The 18,587-nt window shown below is 34.5% G+C and overlaps 1 protein-coding gene across 1 annotated transcript in view; it reads left to right on the plus strand.

The window, feature by feature from the left end:
• RFX6 (regulatory factor X6) overlaps positions 1–18,587 on the plus strand; it is a 55,311-nt gene that overhangs the window by 21,171 nt on the left and 15,553 nt on the right. The window contains exons 7-10 of the mRNA XM_077900753.1: positions 11,472–11,579; positions 15,329–15,406; positions 15,513–15,626; positions 17,527–17,576. Coding sequence (XP_077756879.1) covers positions 11,472–11,579; positions 15,329–15,406; positions 15,513–15,626; positions 17,527–17,576 — 350 coding nt within the window. The remainder of the gene's footprint in view (positions 1–11,471; positions 11,580–15,328; positions 15,407–15,512; positions 15,627–17,526; positions 17,577–18,587) is intronic.

Genomic DNA, 18,587 nt, shown 5'->3' on the forward strand with positions numbered 1-18,587 from the left:
AGCTCTTTTAGGCAAAACGGAATGGTACTGGCTAAGTGCTGTCCTTCGGAAAATTCTGAAAATGATCATTTAAATCCTTTTCTGTCGTATTTAATTTTCTCACAGATCTCCTACTAAGGGGGTGCAGGGGGCACAGTCTCTGTTAAAAACAAGAAAAGTAAGACATTATAAAATTAAATTGCAGGAACCAGCAGAAATGCAAAACCACAATAAGAGAAGCATATTACCTATTTAAAAAAATACAGGCATAAAAGAAAATTTTATTTATTTATGTTCTAAAACTATTTTTTAATCATGGAGCTATGGATAGATACATGGATATATGATATATTTCCATATTTTCTTTATCCATTCATCTATTGATAGGCACTTGGGCTGTTTTCGTAGTTTGGCTATTGTAAATAAAGGTAAAATATACATAAGGGTGCATGTGTCCCTTTAAATTACTGTTTTTGTATTTTGGGGGTAAATACTCAGTAGTGCAATTTCTGGATAGTAAGATAGTTCTATTTTTAATCTTTTGAGCAATCTCCATGCAGTTTTCCAGTGGTGGCACCAGTTTGCATTCCTACCAACAGTGCAAAGGTTTTTTTCCTCCTCCACATCCTTGCCAGCACTTGTTTGTGTTTTTGATTTTAGCCATTCTAAAAGGTGTGAGGTGATATTTCATAGTAATTTTGATTTGCATCTCTCTGAGTATGAGATGTTGAGCAAATTTTCGTGTGTTGTTGGCTATCTGCATGTCTTCTTTGGAGAAATGTCTGTTCATGTCTTCTGCCCATTTATAAATTGGATTTTTCTTTTTGGATATTGAGTTGTATCAGTTCTTCATATATTTTGGATACTAACTATTAGATATGTTATTTGCACATGTCTTCCCCCAATCAGTAGGTTGCCTTTTAGTTTAGTTGATTGTTTCCTTGACTGTGCAGAAAATTTTCATTTTAAATGGAAATTTTAAGTGAAAAGAAATACCACGTGCCTGGATAAGTATGCTAGATATTATAAACATGCTAATTCTTCCTATATTAATATAGACATATAATACCCCAATAAAATTTTGAGTGGGTAACTAACTTCTGGAAATGATTAAAATGTCTGTATACTTGATCTAGAAGAATATACATAAAGTAATAGTTAAGAGAAATGTAAACAGGAATAGTCTAAAGGGACTTGTCTGGTAGATATCAAAATATTATGACACTGTGATACAGACTTAATTGTAGAAAGAAACAAATCTATGACAGAGATTAGATACCTGAAAAAAACCCTAGTATACAGAAGAATTTAATGTACAATCAAATGGATCCATCCCATCTAAATTCTACATTATGGAAAAAAACTTATAACTTGTATGAATTTCATATAAATTATTGAATTTCATTTAAATTATTAATATAAAAACAATACCTGGGAACACTTATATCTACTTCATTTCTGATGGGTAATGATATTCTAAGATAGAAACAATTTAAGAAATTCCAAAAGAAAAATATAAAATGGAGAAATTGAAAACTACTTTGTATCAAAAGCATCATATATAAAATTTGAAGTCAAAAGAAAGACTGGAGAGAATGTTTTCAGCAAATACGACAATGAGATAATACTTCCACTAAATAAGGAAATTCTATGAATTTATAGAAAAATATGAAGGCAAGAAATAGTAAAAGACATGAATAGAAAATACACCTAAGAAAAAAAAATTGAAAAAAAAAGAAAAGAAAATACACCTAAGGAAGAAAAGCCAATAAATGCATGAAAAAATGGACTGCCAAATAATTTTAAAATTACATTTTAAATTATACAATTATCAGATATTAAGAAATTATTATGATGCCTGTGAAGGTCTGGTGAGATAAACTCTTTCATATCCTTCTGGTGAACACTGAACAAACTCTCTGGAAAATAGTTGGAAGGTCTGTAGCAAGCCCTTAAAGTGCTCATACTCTTTCTCCCACAGATTCACTTTTGTATGAATCTCACATAAAGTAACAGAAAATGCTTACAAAATATTGCACAATAATTGTAATTGGTTACCATGAAAAACTGTGTACAACCTAAATTACTACTAATAAAGAAATGGCTACAGTATTTATAGGACTTTTATGGGACTGAATATTATGTCATTTATTAAGAGTCTTTTTAAATAACACAGAAATTGTTAATTAGGAAGAAAAGAGGACACAAAAGCAAATATATGTATTTATGGCTTTGAAAATGTAAATGAAGCTGGATATTTATATGTCATAGATGAGTGACAGGATTAATACGTATAACTCTGCTGTGTAAAATAGTAGCCCCATGTAGCTATTAATTACATAAAATATTCAGTTCCTCTACCACATTAGTTACATTTCAAGTCCCTAATAACCGCATACGGTATTGGACATTGCAGAGACAGAAAATTTTCATCATCATGGAAAGTTCTGTTGGACAGCACTGTTTTAGAATACATAAAATATTCAACTCTGTGATAAAAGACACCTCAGTGGAAATATAACCTGCTATATGATCCTGTAATTCACACAGGATGAAAAAGAATAACCAGAAATAGTATTGGTGTTCATGCGCCCCTTCTGATTGACCAAGGTTTGTAACGCATGGTCAACAAATATTTTGAGTGTCATTCTTGCTAATAAACATATGAAAAGCACTCAGCTTCATCAGGGAGATTTTAAACTTCAATCAGGGAAATGCAAATTAAAACCATAATGAATAATCATTTCACTATTATTGGAATAACAGCAGTTAAAAAGTCTGAAAATAAGTGCGGCTGGCAGTGTGGAGCAAAGGAACTCTCATGAACAGTAGGAAGGACAGTCACTAGTAAAGGTGAAGGTGTGCACATCTTTTTTTTTTAATTTTTATTTATTTATGATAGTCACATCACAGAGAGAGAGAGAGGCAGAGACACAGGCAGAGGGAGAAGCAGGCTCCATGCACCGGGAGCCCGACGTGGGATTCGATCCCAGGTCTCCAGGATCGCGCCCTGGGCCAAAGGCAGGCGCTAAACCGCTGCGCCACCCAGGGTTCCCTGTGCACATCTTATGACTGCATTTCTACAGAAACCTTCACACTGTGCCCAAGCAGGCACATGGGAGTATTGGTTGTAATCTCAGAATGCTGGAAAATGTCCATTATGATATAATGAGAGAATAAATGGTAATGTATTTATACAAGGTAATACTACAGTGCTTTGGAAATGAATATACTATAGGATAAGAATCAAATTAGATTCATCTTAAAAATCTACAGTTGAATGAAAAAAACTCATTAAATGTAGACTATATGCTGTGTGGTACCAGTTTTAAAGCAATAGCATATATTGCTTAAGCGCATTTACATAGGAGATAAGTTTTTAGAGGTTCAATAGGAATGATATAAACTAAATGAAGAACATTAGTTCTTGTGGGGAAGGAAGGGAAGAAGATTAGGAGGGCTACAGAGTCTGCTTCAATATTTCAAATATGTAATGTCTCAACCAGGCTAGTTAGTACATGACTTTTTATTACTTTTTACCTACACCTTTTTCAAGTTTTAAATAGTTTGTAATATAAAAGAAAAAATGAAAAAAAAAACAAGAAAAGCAAAACAAAAAAGACAGGAAGAGGATGGTAAAAAAAATCAAGAAAAGCAAAGCAAAAAAGACAGGAAGAGGATGGTAAGAGTAATTATCCGTTAGGGGTATGAATTTCGATTATTTTACATTTTTATTCGTCAGTGTAGTGGTTCAAATTTCAGAAATGTCTTAGAGAATGTTTCAGAGTCCTTTAATCCTCAGGAGTAAAACTAACAAAACCTACTCTCAATACCTTGTCCTGATCAAAGAGAGCCTTTCTTTTCCTGTGAATCTCCTAGTGTGAGCCGAATTTTGTTTTAACTAGCTCTAGTTGTGAAGTTGCCATTATTTCTTAGGGAGTCAGGCCCTTGATTTTGTACATTTCAACCAGGAAGTATCCCCGATAGCCTGAATTTCCTCCTCCTTAGCATGGACCATTCATGGCCAGTTTAACAACTTTGTACCAAGATAAATAACAAATCCTCCCTCCTTGGTATATGCTTTGCAAATATTTGCAGAGTGTTATCATGCTCTCTTTTAGTCATCACTTAGCCAAACTGTGCTGCTTAAAGCCTTTAATCTTTCCTCATAAATCAGACTCTCTTGCCTTCTAATCATATTGTTTCTCTTCTGTAGGTTTCTTCTTGTTTTCTTTTGGAAATAAGATTTTTAATAGTTTACTCAAGAGTACTGAAGTCATCAGATGAGGGGAACCCTCCCCCACCCAACACACACCCCAGGACCTCCGTAGCTGGCCTATGACCTGGCACCAATTTTAGTGCAATTAAAATTGCAAACATATTAGTGTAATTAAGATGATCATGTTTTGCTTCCCCCCCCCAGCTTATCAGTCATTCCTTTCTTTTTTGTGCCACATGTTCTACACAAGCATATTATTATTTGATTTGTCCCAACTTTGCACATGATTGTTAACGTATCCAACATGTTTAATCAAAAAATTTTTCTGTGGGCATTTTTGCTTCCTGTTGGTGTTCCACATGTGGTCATATATTTCTATTACACAAAACTACTATTTATCAAGATGAGAGTTTCAAATAGATATTTAAATAAAAGACATATAACATACTTTGTTCTTTAATATGTGTTTCCTTAGCACTCTAACATTTTTTTATTGGGAAGTATATTGTTCATAACACATGCATTTAAAAAATAACCATAAGATTAAAAACTCAAGACCTACCACACAGTTTAACAGAAAGAAGTTCTCTGTACCCCTACCCGGATCAGATCTCACTCCCTGCCTAGAAAAAGTTACCTCTCTCCACCATTGGGTGTTAATCATTCTTTTCATTTTTCCTTAAAGTTGATTGTTTATGAATATATACCTAAACAATGTGGTTATGGCTACAGAATAATATGAATGCACTTCATACCACTGAGCTGTCTACTTATAAGTGGTGGATAGGTCTATGTATTGTTCATTACTGCCCAGTTTATTATTACCAATGCATTGTTTATTATTTACCCTACATAGAATGGATTCATTTTTTGATGACTTTCTGGTTTCTCTCAGCATTAGATTTTGTGATTCATCAATGTTGCTGTATATGTAGTTTTAACACCTTTATTTGTACTGCTTATAATATTCCACTGTATGAAAATATCACAATGCGTTTATTCATTCCGTTCTTGATGGATTTATTTATTTATTTATTTATTTATTTATTTATTTATTCTTTGCTGAAAAACAGTATTCCTATGAATGTCCTCCAGGTACACATGTGCAGAAGTGGAATTCTAGGTTCTAGGGTATGCTTATGTGTGACTTGACTGGTTAAGATCAAGTTGTTTTCCAAAATGGTTGCATTAATTTCTGTCTGTCCAGTTGTGTGTGAGCATGCCTTTTGTTCCACTTTCTCACTGATACTTGGCCTTGAATGACATTTTATTTCTTGCCAATCCCATGGTATAAAATGGCACCTCTGATTTTCATTTGAAAATTGTTTTTAATAACTACATCAAAAAGGTAGGCTTGCATATTTTTGAATTTTTATTGGCTAGTTCTCTTCCATGAAATATTTGCTCAATTCACATAATTTTTCTATTTTAAAAATCTGATTCTTACTTGATTCTTAGGGGACACCTGGGTGGCTCAGTAATTGAGCATCTGCCTTTGGCTCAGGGTGTGATTCTGGATTCCTGGGATCAAGTCCCGCGTTGGGCTCCTTGCATGGAGGCTGCTTCTCCTCCCTCTGCCTGTGTCTCTGCCTCTCTTTCTGTGTCTCTCATGAGTACATAAATAAAATCTTTAAAAATATTTTATTCTTAGGAGTTCTTTATATAGTCTAGATACTAATATCTTCTAGGTTATATGTTGTAAATAACTTGATCTGGTTGGTGGTATGGTTCAACATCCTAAAATGTTTTTCAATGAAGATAGTTTTTAATTTTATGGTTAGTGGGTTTTTTTTTTGTATCTTGTTTTTAAAAATCTGTGTATAGTACAGATACTAAAATATTTTTCTATATATTCTTCCAAAAGTAGAAAGTTACTCTAACACTTAAGTCCTTATCTCATCTGCAATTTTTTGAATTTTTTTATTGTAAAATACACATAACAAAATTGACTATCTTAATTGTTTTCAAGTACACAGCTCAATGATATTAAATACATTCATATTATTGTGCAACTGTAACCACCATCCATCTCCAGAACTCTTTTAATCTTGCAAAACTGAAACGCTATGCTCTTTAACAATAACTCCTCCTTTCCCTTTCCCCCCAACCCCTGAAAACTACCATTTTACTTGTGTCTCTATAATTAGGACTCCTCTAGGTACCTCATATATGTGGAATCACATAGTGTTTGTGTTTTTGTGTGCCTTATTTTACTTAGATCATTCCTCCAGGTTCATTCATGTTGTAGCATGTGTCAGAGTTTCCTTCTTTTTAAAGGCCGAGTAATATTCCGTTGCATGTATATACATTTTATTTATTAGTCTGTCAGTGGACACTTGGATTGAATAATACTGCTGTGAACATACGTATACAAATATCTCTTTAAGACCCTGCTTTCAATTATTTTGGACATATACCCAAAAGAGGAATTACTGCATCATATAGTAATTCCTTATTTAATTTTCTGAGGAACCAGCATACCGTTTTACACAGCAACTATACCATTTTACATTTCTACCAACAGCACATAATCATACACATCCTCATTAACATTTGTTATTTTCTGGTTTTTGTTTGTTTGTTTGTTTGTTTGTTTAGTACTGGTCATCCTAACGAGGGTGAAGTGGTATCTTCAGTTTATATTTACCTGATGATTAGTAGTGTTGAATATAATTTCATATGCTTGTTGATTAATACATATCTTCTTTAGAGAAGTATCTATTCAAGTCCTTTGTCCATTTTTAAAGCAGATTGTTTGTCTTGTTTTTAAGTTTTACAAATTTTTTTATGTCCTGGATATTAATCCCATATTAAACATATGCTTTGAGAATACCTTCTTATATTGCATTGATTGCCTTTTTACTCTGCTGACAGTGTTCTTTGATGCACAAAGTTTCTAATTTTTATGCAGTCCAATTTGTCTATTTTTGTTTTTGTTGTCATATCTAAGAAATCATTGACAAATCTAATGTTATGAGGATTTTGCCCTATATTTTCTTCTAAGTGTAATATAGTTTAGGTATGATACTTTAGATATTTGACTCATTTTGAGTTAATTTTTTCATGGTATTAGGGAAAGGCCTATCTCCATTTTTTACATGAGAATTTCCAGTATTTCTAGCACCATTTGTGGAAAATACTGCTTTTTCCTCATTGAATGTCATTGGCACGTTGTCAAAAATCACTTACCAGTTTTTGTGAGAGTTTATTTCTGGGTGTTCTATTTTGTTCCACTGATCTATATGCATATCTTTGTGTCAGCTCTAGTTTCTTTTGAAGTTTTGAAATCAGGAAATGTGAATTCTCCAATGTGGTTCTTTTTCCAGGTTATATTTACTATTTGGGGTCTCTTGAAATTCCATGTGAATTTTAGGATGTACTTTTCTATTTCTGCGAAAACCTTTGGGATTTTGCATTGAGTCCATGGGTTGCTTTAGGTACTATTGACATCTTAACAATAAGTTTTCCAATTCATGAGCATAGGATGTCTTCTTATTTATGTTTTAATTTCTTTGAGCATTGTTTTGTAATTTCAATTATACAGGTCTATCACCTTCTTAATTCCCATGTATTTTATTGTTTTTGATGCTATTGTAAATAAAATTGTTTTTTAAATTCTTTTCAGATTCTTTTCATGTTGACTGTATCCTGTTACTCTGCTAAATTCACTTAGTATTTCTAACAGGGTTTTTCTTTTTTTTAAAGATTTTATTTATTTATTCATGAGAGATACAGAATGAGAGAAAGGCAGAGACACAGGCAGAGGGAGAAACAGGCTCCTTGCAGGGAGCTCAATGTGGGACTCGATCCTGGATCTTGGGATCACACCCTGAGCCAAAGGCAGGCATGCAACCACTGAGCCACCCAGGCGTCCCTCTAACAGGATTTTTCTATGGAATCTCTCTGGTTTTCTACATATAAAATCATATCATCTGCAAACAGAGATAATTTTACTTCTTCCTTTCCAATTTGGATGCATTTTATTTCTTTTTCTTGCCTAAATGTTATGGCTAGGACTTCCAGAACTTTGTTGAATAGAAGTGTGAAAGTGGGCATTCTTGCCTTTTTCCTGATCTTAAAGGAAATACTTTCAATCTTTCACCATTTAATATGATGTTCACTGTGGGTTTTTCATATAGCTTTTATTACATTGAGGTACTGTACTTCTATTCCTAGTTTGTTGATTATTATTATTATCAAAGTGTGTCAAACTTTGTCGAATTCAGCAATTGAAATAATCATGTGTTTATTCCTCTTAATCTGTTAAGGTGGTATATTACACTGATTGATTTTTGTGTCAAACCATCCTTGCATTCAAAGAGTAAATCTCACTGGTCATGGTATATAGTCTTTTTAATATGTTCTGAGTTAACTTTGTTAGTATTTTGCTGAGGATTTATGCGGGAATCTTCATGAAGTGTATTGGTCTGTTTTTGTGGTTGTTTTTGTTGTCGTTTTTCTTGTGGTGCCCTTGTCTGACTTTGGGATCAAGATCATTTTGGCCTCATTGAATGAGTTAGAAAGTGTTCCCTCTTCCTCAATTTTTGGGAAAACTTCAAGAAAGATTCATGTTATTTCTTTTTTATATGTTTGGTACAATTCACTAGTGAGGCTGTTAGGATCAGGGCCTTTCTTTGTCAGATTTTTGAATACTGATTCAATTTCCTTACTGGTTATAGATTGATTCATATAATCTCTCTTTTTTGTGATTCAATATTGGTAGAATTTGTATTTCTAGGAGTTTATCCACTTCATCTAGATTGTCCAGCTCGTTGATGTACAGTTGTTCATGTACTCTCAAAATATTTTCTCAGTAGATTCAGTAGTTTTTCATTTTTTATTTTAGTCATTTGAGTCTCCTCTAATCTTTCTTTAAGTCAATCTACCTATTTGTCAATTTTGAGCTTTTTAAAGAACTAAACTTTGTCATTGATTTTCTTTGTTGTTTATGTATTCTCTATTTCATCTATTTATCCTCCTATCTTCTGCCCACTTTGGGTTTAGTGTGTTCTTTCTTAGTTCCTTAAGTTGTTCATTTAGATTATTGATTTGAGATTTTGATAGTTTTTATATATTTTGATTATTGAATGATTAAGGAAATTTTCTTCTGTTTCTAGCATAGACAGGCAGAAAGAGAGAGAGAGAAGTGAATAGTAGTTGAATTTTTGACAAATGCTTTTCCTGTATCAGTTGAAATAATTATATATGGTATTCTCTATTCCCCTTTTATTCTTCTGTCAGTGTGATTTTAAGCCTAACTTGGTTATGATAGTTCTTAAAGATTGCTGGGTTTGGTTTGCTAATATTTTGTTTGGTACTGTTTCAAATATGATAATAACCAAGATTGGCCTATGATGTTTCTTTCTTTTCTTGTCCTTGTTCAGCTTTGGCATAAACGTTTTCAAATGAATTGGGATGAGCTTCCTGTTTTACACTGTCCGGAAAAAAATCTTTTAAGTTTGAAAATACCGGTTTCCTGAATGCTTGATAAAATTTACTTATTAAAAATCTTCTGAGCCTATTTTTTACCCCTTTTGAGGAAAGATTTTTTATTACTAATTATATTTGTTAATGGAAATGAGACTATTCTCATATTCCTAACTTAGATTTAAGACAACACTATATATTGACTTTTTTTGTTTGTTTCTGTTTCTCTCTTTTTTCCAATCTCACTAAATTACTTCTTGGGATGAGTAAACATGACTTCCACCCATGAGAAAAGGTATAAGAAAAAGTACAAACTTTCCTAAAATTAGAATTTGAGTGTATTTTTTGTTATGTTTAATCTATCAAGTATTAGTTTCATATTTTGCCAAATACTTTTTCTTCTCTTTAAAATTAAATTCTTTATTTTTTTGCATTCTATTATTTTCCCAATTTATTGACACTACCATTCTTTGACAGCACAATGATAGTTCATGCTCATAAATGATAAATCCAAGGATTAAAAATCTTTGAAGCGTATCTTGAATTATTAAGACTGATTAAATAGAGTGGGATTAACTGTGCTAATATATCGCTTATGATAGTTAATCATGTACATAGTAGTTCTTTATCATTTTCTTAAAAATTATTTAATCAGAATAATTCTTCTCTATCCATACTTGAAAATAAAGGACAGCAAGAATGAAAACTAAAACCTAACCTGAAAGAAATTGATTTCTATTGTACTTTTAATCAGTCAATAGGAAAAATATCTAAAATATGTTCTTTAAAGACTGAAAAGATCTTTCTGATTTGTCATGTAAGTCTGTAATTCTACAAAGGTTGGGAATGGTAAGACAGGGTAGGAACCCAACCTATATAAGTAATAAATGTTCACTATGACAGAGACAGACAAAGAAACACAAAAACTCTGGAAGAAAATCTAGGAAAACCATGGGAAAGAATGAAATTTTGTCTTTACCAGGAATACCTTACTTCCTCTTCCATAGTCACAATTTCATTCTTTTCCCAAACTTTTGATTACAAACAAGTTTGTTAAAACTTTCTTTGAAGGCCAGGAACAATCAGTTATGACTTGAGGAGACTGATTTGCTGAGGCTCTGATTCTGTCACAAATATACATTCTCCGATTCTGTGTGGATTTTTTTTTTTTTTTAGGTACATCAACCCTGCAGAGTTACATGTTATTTTTTGTTTGTCATCTTTTCTAATTTTCTGAAAACTACTAAAGGTGCACTTTCCCTCAAGGGATTCAAAAGAAGAACATATATCCAAATTTAGGGTGGGGGAAGGTTGAGATTAGAAAGGCCATGGTACTAATTTGGGAAACAAGATTTAGACTCCACTCACAATTCTACCACTAATTATTTCTGACACTCCACAAATTAGTTAACTTCTTATTATCTTGTTTACTTAATCCACAAATGACTTGGTAATCCATCAATGGATTTGGCAATTCTTGATCCTCTTATAGTTAAAATAATTTCAACAGTTCTAAAAGTGGATATCACGAAACTTATGCCACTAACAAATGTGAACTAAAATTAAATTTCTAAAAGCTATGCAAACTGACAAATATTCAAAACTAAAATACAAAGTAATAGGAAACATATCCTGACAATGAAATTATTTGTGGTTTGGAAACAATAATTCTACTGACATGTCTTGCTTATTCAGTTGAATGATCTAAACAATTTACCCAAATCTCCTAATTTGTCATGGTTTGCAGAATGAAGAAGAATGAAATTGTATGGGTTTTTATTATATTAGAAATATAGTTTGGAGCCAACTAGTTGATAATGACTTCTTCATATTTTTCTAATTATAGGGTGGCTTCACACGTAAATATTCACTAAGCTCAAAAACTGGAACGCTTCTTCCAGAATTCCCTAGTGCACAACACCTCGTGTACCAAGGATGCATTTCTAAAGACAAGGTATCAATTAAAGATACTTCTCTATTGATTTTCTGATATGTTGGTTCCATATCTCAGTTTGCTGGGAATCTGATGGCACTTGCAGGAAGCAGTCAGAAATATGCATAATCAAACGTAATTGACTGATTTATAGGAGGGACAAATGTTTACTAACATTGATTAAACACTTTCCAATTAATTATTTACCATCTGCATGATAGTATGTAATCAGAAGTTGGTAAAAGAAATCTCAAAAGACCAAAGATGATTTTTTATTTAAAACTCAGTATCACGGAAGAAAAGACTAGAATGTGTCTATCACATGTGGTTTCTTTAATTATAAGCTTTATTTTTTTATTAACTCTGTGTAATTTTAGTAAATAGTCATTAGGCACATCTCTAAGACAGAATTTGTTCCAAGAATTGAGGGGGAGATACCTAGATGAATGCAAGGACTATACTAGAAGTTGACAAAGATTCCTTTCCATTAGAAAATTGTGTGCTCCCTGTATTTGCAATTTTTTTAAAAGTTAAGAAATAAATAGTTTCATAGGATTCACTTTATACATAAACCTCAGTGTGACTTTTCAATGCTTATATGTAAAATCTAAGAGTAAATCCTGTATTTCTGAACTTCTAAATTCATTTGCTTAGTATCTACTGAATAACTAATAGCTCCTGCTATTAGTATTAAGCCAAGGCATAATGATTTCTACATTCTTCTTTCAACTGAAGTTAGTTTTTTATTAGTATTTAAGGAAAATATTTTTTTAAAGATTTATTTACTCACTTTAGAGAGAGAGAAAGCACATGAGCAGCAGGAGGGGCAAAGAGAGAAGGAGGAAAAATCTTAAGAAGACTCGGAGCTGAGCAGGGAGCCCATAGTAGGGCCAGTCTCAAACTGATCTCATAGCTCTGAGATCATGACCTGAGAGGAAACCAAGAGTAGGACATTTAACCAACTGTGCCACCCCGGGGGCCCCTTAAGGAAAATATCTTTAATATATGTTAAGTCAGTTCATATTCTTGAGGTGCAAAGACAGCACCTCAGGGGAATATGAGTAACTAATGTCCAACTGATTAGCAGTGGGCTTTCTGTGGAAACTGGCAGTAAAATAACACATTGATAAAAAGATCTATTGGCAAATAAGTAGAGATGCACAGTAGCTTCCAGGGTTCATTCTGAGGATCTACTCTTCCTGTTAAGAACAGGCAAAATATTGAATATAATTCTCAGATGCTGATTCCAAGCAAGTCTCCTGAATATGTCGACTTTCTACTATTCTCCTCTCCCATCACATTTCTCAAGGTTATCACATCTTTTTTTTTTTTACCTTATAGATAATATGTGATATTATGACTTCAGATTTGAGACATCTCCAGGACATGCTGACATGTAGCAGTCTGTGGGGAAGCCTGTGGAAATCAGTGGCACTCTAGGGAACATGGTTCTTTCGGGAGGGCATGGTTGGGTCCCCTTTGTGGAGACAATTGCTTACATGCAAACAAATCATGATGTTTGCTATGTAAATATGCCCTCTGAGAGAGAGGGACAGGGAGGGCAACAAAGGGAAAAGGAGAAGTGAGGACACGTTCCATTAGTTTATTGCAGTTTCTCTACTAGTCTCCAAGGAATTCCTTACCTGTCCACTGGAAACTGGTCTGGAGATCATTTCTTACTCAGATATCAGGATGCTTAAGTAACACCTGGTTTCTGAGTTCATTCCCAGTGGTTCTCATCATGAGCGCTAGGGACAAACACTTCTCTTTGTCCCTTGAAGATAGCTGGACCCTGCTTTTTACCTTCGTAGCCAGTAGCCAAGTTCCCCAGGTAACTTGGCAGTTTCTAGCAAGAAGGGTGAGGCTGAAGTTAAGCACTTTAGGCATCTGCCTTTTTGAAGCAGAAAGGATGGGACTTCCCAGTGAGAAGTGGATCCCAGTGAGGTGGGGGCTGGGGCCACTTTCTGCCTCATCATCATGTCACTCAAGGCAGTTGCCATGCCTCACCACATACTCAAGAACTTTTCTCGAGATAAACTTCGCCTCTGCTCCTGCCCTCTATAACCATGGTGTCTGGTCTCAGAACAGTGGGCATAATTATGTTTAGAAGTAAAAGTATGCTACAATAAAAAATTATTGTCCTAAGACCGTGTAAATATTAAATAAGCAAATGGAGCAACAATAGATTAAAAACTTTTGCTGATTTGTATATCAATGAGTATAAATATATGGAAATGCCTGTGAGGATAGAAGCTTCCTTGTACTTCGGTAGGTTTCAGGAATCAAAGGGCTAATTTTTGACAGCAGTTATGAATTCCTTTCTATTTTTCATACTGTCCTTATCCTTATTTTAAAAAATATGTCTTGGCAACCTTTCTAAAAATATAATATCATTGCCTAAACTCTAGAGCATGTCTCGGTTGCACCAATGGTGATATATTCTGCTAGAGGTGCCTTACCTCCTTGCAGGGAGGTTAGTAATTTGCACGTCACTGTGATACAGCCTTGAGCTAAAGCACAAAGATGTGTGCTGTCACTAGGCTGTAAGAATAGAGGCTGGAGAGCAGAGGGTTAGACTAAGACACCCCTGTCACCATCACTACCCTAGTTACTGTCAGGATAAAAATAGCTCCAGCGGTCAACATGTATTATGGATTATTCCAACCACTCTGCACGTGTTACTTTGTTTAGTCTTCATAACAGCCCTATTAGAAACTTACTGTTATTATCATCTCTGTTTTCCAGATGAAGAATTTAAAACACGCAAATGTTAATGTAGCTTGCTTGACATCAAATAGCTAGTAAGTGGCAGATCAGAGCTGTGTATTCAATCCAGGTAGTAGTCCATGGGCAAAGCTCACACCTGTAACCCCTGAGCCATGTTCTCATTCACTTAGACTATACAGCTGGCAACAGGGAGTCATATTTCTAGCTTATAAAATACATTTGGATTTGAATATTACTAATTTGTTAAAACACTATTTAGTTCTAATCCATTGCAAATTTTAGAATATGTTTACAACTTTTTAGCTATGCTATCCAAATGTCTGTGGTAACATGGAAACAGAGACACCCCCCGCTCCCTGCATAATAGACACTATTTAAATCTTTTTTGGGTAAATTTACAAGTCATTTGATATTACTAATTTCAGGTAATAGCTAGTAGGATCTTACTGTGTATCAGGCCCTGCTCTATGTGCACCAAATCTTATTTAATCCTCTTAATGCCATGTGGGTAATATATGATTCATACCCTGCTTAAAGAGAAAAAGCTTAGGGTTCAGAGACAGAGCAGCATGTGCACAGGAGTGCAGGGAACTGGGTGCTCCTTTTTCGCTGATAGAACCCGATTTGGAAACCGCTATGCCACACTGCCCAAGCACCCACTTAATACAAAAATTCTGTGAAGAGGTGATGCCCTTTACCATTTTATGTTTATTTCTGCAGCCAAAGGTAATTTTCTTCTTAGGTAGAAAAATACAACGTTGGTTTGGCTCCCAGCTCCCTGCACTGTCACCTGTTTCATCGTTCATGGGACGTCATACCATAATTGTCTGTTTGCTTGCCTTTCTCCTTTCACAAGCAGTAAGCTCCTGGAAATAAGGACTGTGCCTTTGTTTTTGGTTCCTCGACATGGAGCACAATGCCCGGTACATAAAAGGAGCTTAAGAAAATGCATGCTGAATAAGTGAATGAACAAATGAATGAATAAATAAATGAAGGCAGGGTTGAAAAGACTCTTCGGTTAAGCGTTTTCTTCCTTGAAATAGGTTGATACCCTCATAATGATGTATAAAACTCACTGCCAGTGCATCCTGGACAATGCAATTAATGGAAACTTTGAAGAGGTAAGGGTGACAAAGAATGCTTTGCTCCTCATATTCTTGTCCTGTTCTTTATGAGCTTGTGTTTAAGGAAGGATCTTAATGTATATGCTTTTTGCTTTATAACTAGATCCAGCATTTCTTACTACACTTTTGGCAAGGAATGCCTGATCATCTTCTTCCCCTGCTCGAAAACCCTGTTATCATTGACATTTTCTGTGTTTGTGACTCAATTCTTTATAAGGTAAGCTCCTTGGGGTGTCTTAAACATGAACCACGTATTTTTTTTTTAATGAGCATTCTATCTAAATGTTTCCATTATATTTTCAATACACTTGTTATTTCTGGCTGGAGATACGATATTATTTTTTTCTGATGAGTAAGCAATATTTAATAGGTACGTATTTTAATGTAAGTGTACATTCAAACAAAATCCATCGGCGTTTACGTTTGTCTGCATTTACCCGTGAAAGTGTCATGAGGAAAGCAAAAGCTTTCCTTTTATTTATTTATTTAGTTTTAATTTTTTTAAAGATTCTATTTATTTATTCATGAGAGACACAGAGAGAGAACAGTAGAGACACAGGGAGAGGGAGAAGCAGGCTCCATGCAGGGAGCCTGATGCAGGACTCGATTCCAGGACTCCAGGATCACACCCTGAACCAAAGGCTAGACACTCAACTGCTGAGTCACCTGGGCATCCCAAAAGCTTTCCTTTTAAAACATGATCTGAGTTAGCAAGAAAACCCAAACTAGAATCCCGTTAAGCATTTAGCAAATAAAATCCTCCTCAATTAGTTGCTACTATTAGGATCTCAGCCTTGCAGAGAAGTGAAGCAGAAGCTAGTTGAACTCAGACCAGAAATAACTTCGCTCACCAAGAACTGGTAGGTAGGCTTGAGCCAGAATGGGGAGCCCCGTATTTTCATCCTCTATCCAGTCCTCCCTCATTACAAAATAAGAGGATGGAGCAAGTGCAGTATATTCTCTACCTTTTGTTCAAGATCACATGGAAGAAGAACAAAGGAGAGGAAGGATTGTCTCATTCTAGGGGGTTGGAATATCTTTATTTAGAGGGAAAAGGTTTAGTTTGCAGTAACTGATTGCAGTGCTTAAGACCTGAAGAAGTAACCAGGAAAGGGAAATAAGGCGGCTCCTAGAGAGGGCGTAAGAAAAGACCCAGGGCTCAAGCATACACATTTATCACTATCAAAGTAAAGCTGTTTGGACTCTCATTCAGTACCTCTGAGAAATATCCTTACACGTATTCTTTTTCTCTTTTCTTTACAAACGGTCTGGGTTTCTCTGTTTTTTGTTTTTGTTTTTGTTTTGAGTCCAACATGAAAGTCCTGAGTTTAAGGACCTTGAAAACGAACTAAGTTTTCCGTCCTCATAGGGGACCCAGAGAGGCACAGTAGAATGAGTTTCTGCAAGTCTTCATTCCATCTTCTAAAGGGTGGTCGGCTTTTAGTCTATAAAACAGCACATGATTACCAAGGCCAATTCATTGGTAACGAACATACTGGCATATACATTTCTGTCTCATACACATGCAATACGTGTGCATTTTGCTAGTAGGATATACAGGCCTTTGTAGATTAGTGTCTATCCACATTTTGAAATATCTTTTCCTCTAGACCTCTTGGTCCTCTTTGTCAGGCTGGACCACTCAGTTTACCAGCCAGCCTTGTGGATCTACATTGCTCATAGCCTATTCTGTCCCCACCTCCTTATTTATTCTAGTTTTTCTTGAGCTGGATCAGTGAGCACTACCTACTTTCTTCTTTCTACTAGCTCTCATTCAGGTCCTACCCATCTCATTCCTACCAATCTCATTCCTAAGTCTAGCCCTTTCTTTCAGTATCCTTTCTGTTCTGACAATTAACTCTCCAGACCCAGTGTATTAGCGGTACTTGTTTAACCTACTATTGCAATGTTTCTAGGTCCCCCACCCTGCCACTCCACCTTTCTTACACACACACACACCTCACACATACATTCATTTTAGAGATAAAAATGTAACCTCCTGAAATGAGTTAACATATTATTCTCTAGAAAGCTGGGAATAAAAATTAATTGACAACTAAGTGTCTTTCTACAAAAATACTAAGAATTTATGTTAACTCTCTTTTGCTGTGATTAAGGTTCTTACAGATGTACTCATTCCTGCAACAATGCAAGAAATGCCTGAAAGGTAGGTTCAGTTAATAAAATGTGATAGTTTCTTACCGTAGGGTTTAACCCTACCCATTGTATTAAAGTAAAACATTAAGTAGAAATTCATTCGTTTATCAAGATTATTTTCCTGCTCCTGTCCCTTTGTATTAGCTAGAAGATGTGCCTCAATCCTTATATTCAAACCTTGATGAACATAATTGATGGAACAATCCTGAAATCCTTTTAATCTGAGAGATGTCCAAGTGGAAAATAAATATTTAGGTGTCATTGCCCTTGAAATACTGAGAAGTTCTTCAATGGAAACTGGCCAGAGGAAGATAAATGGGGGTAATTGATGGAAAATAACCACAGTGATAAAAATTATAAGAACTTTTTAAATCTTTATTATTAACTTTGGTCTTAACTGCAAAATCAAAAGGTAGCATAATGGACCTACCACCTTCTTTTAACAAAGGAATAAGATCTCAAATAGACTGTATTCTCCATCCAAGGGAGTTTGTACCTTTTGATCCCTTTCACCCATTTTGCCCCCATCCGTGTCCTCTCTGGCAACTGATGACAGATGGTACCTAGACTGTTGTGGTGATCAATTCACAATGTATACAAATTTCAAATCACTATGTTGTACCCATGAAACTAATACAATATTTGTCAATTATACTTCAATTAAAAAAATCTCGAAATGATGCCTGAAGATTTTTCGCAAAATCTTCTGATGTGTGAACAATAAAAACTTGAAAATAAAAAGCCAAATTTTTTTTGTAAACAAAGTCTAATGAAAAATTTATTTTAGTATTCTGGGGCATAAATACGTGTCAGATGGACATAGTTGATGCTCAGTAAATGCCTAATGATTGATAAAACAAACTTGAATTATTTTTTCCTCTAGATTGTTTTATTTATTTATATAATAGTTTTGTTCTGATCAGTAGTTTTTTCAGTTATCAATATGTAATCTTTAAACATATAATCTGAGCTCTAAATTAAGTACTCTTAATACCTCCATGTAACAGCAGAATGGCTGTAC

This window comes from Canis aureus, chromosome 1 (assembly GCF_053574225.1).
Source record: "Canis aureus isolate CA01 chromosome 1, VMU_Caureus_v.1.0, whole genome shotgun sequence".
Taxonomy (NCBI): domain Eukaryota; kingdom Metazoa; phylum Chordata; class Mammalia; order Carnivora; family Canidae; genus Canis; species Canis aureus.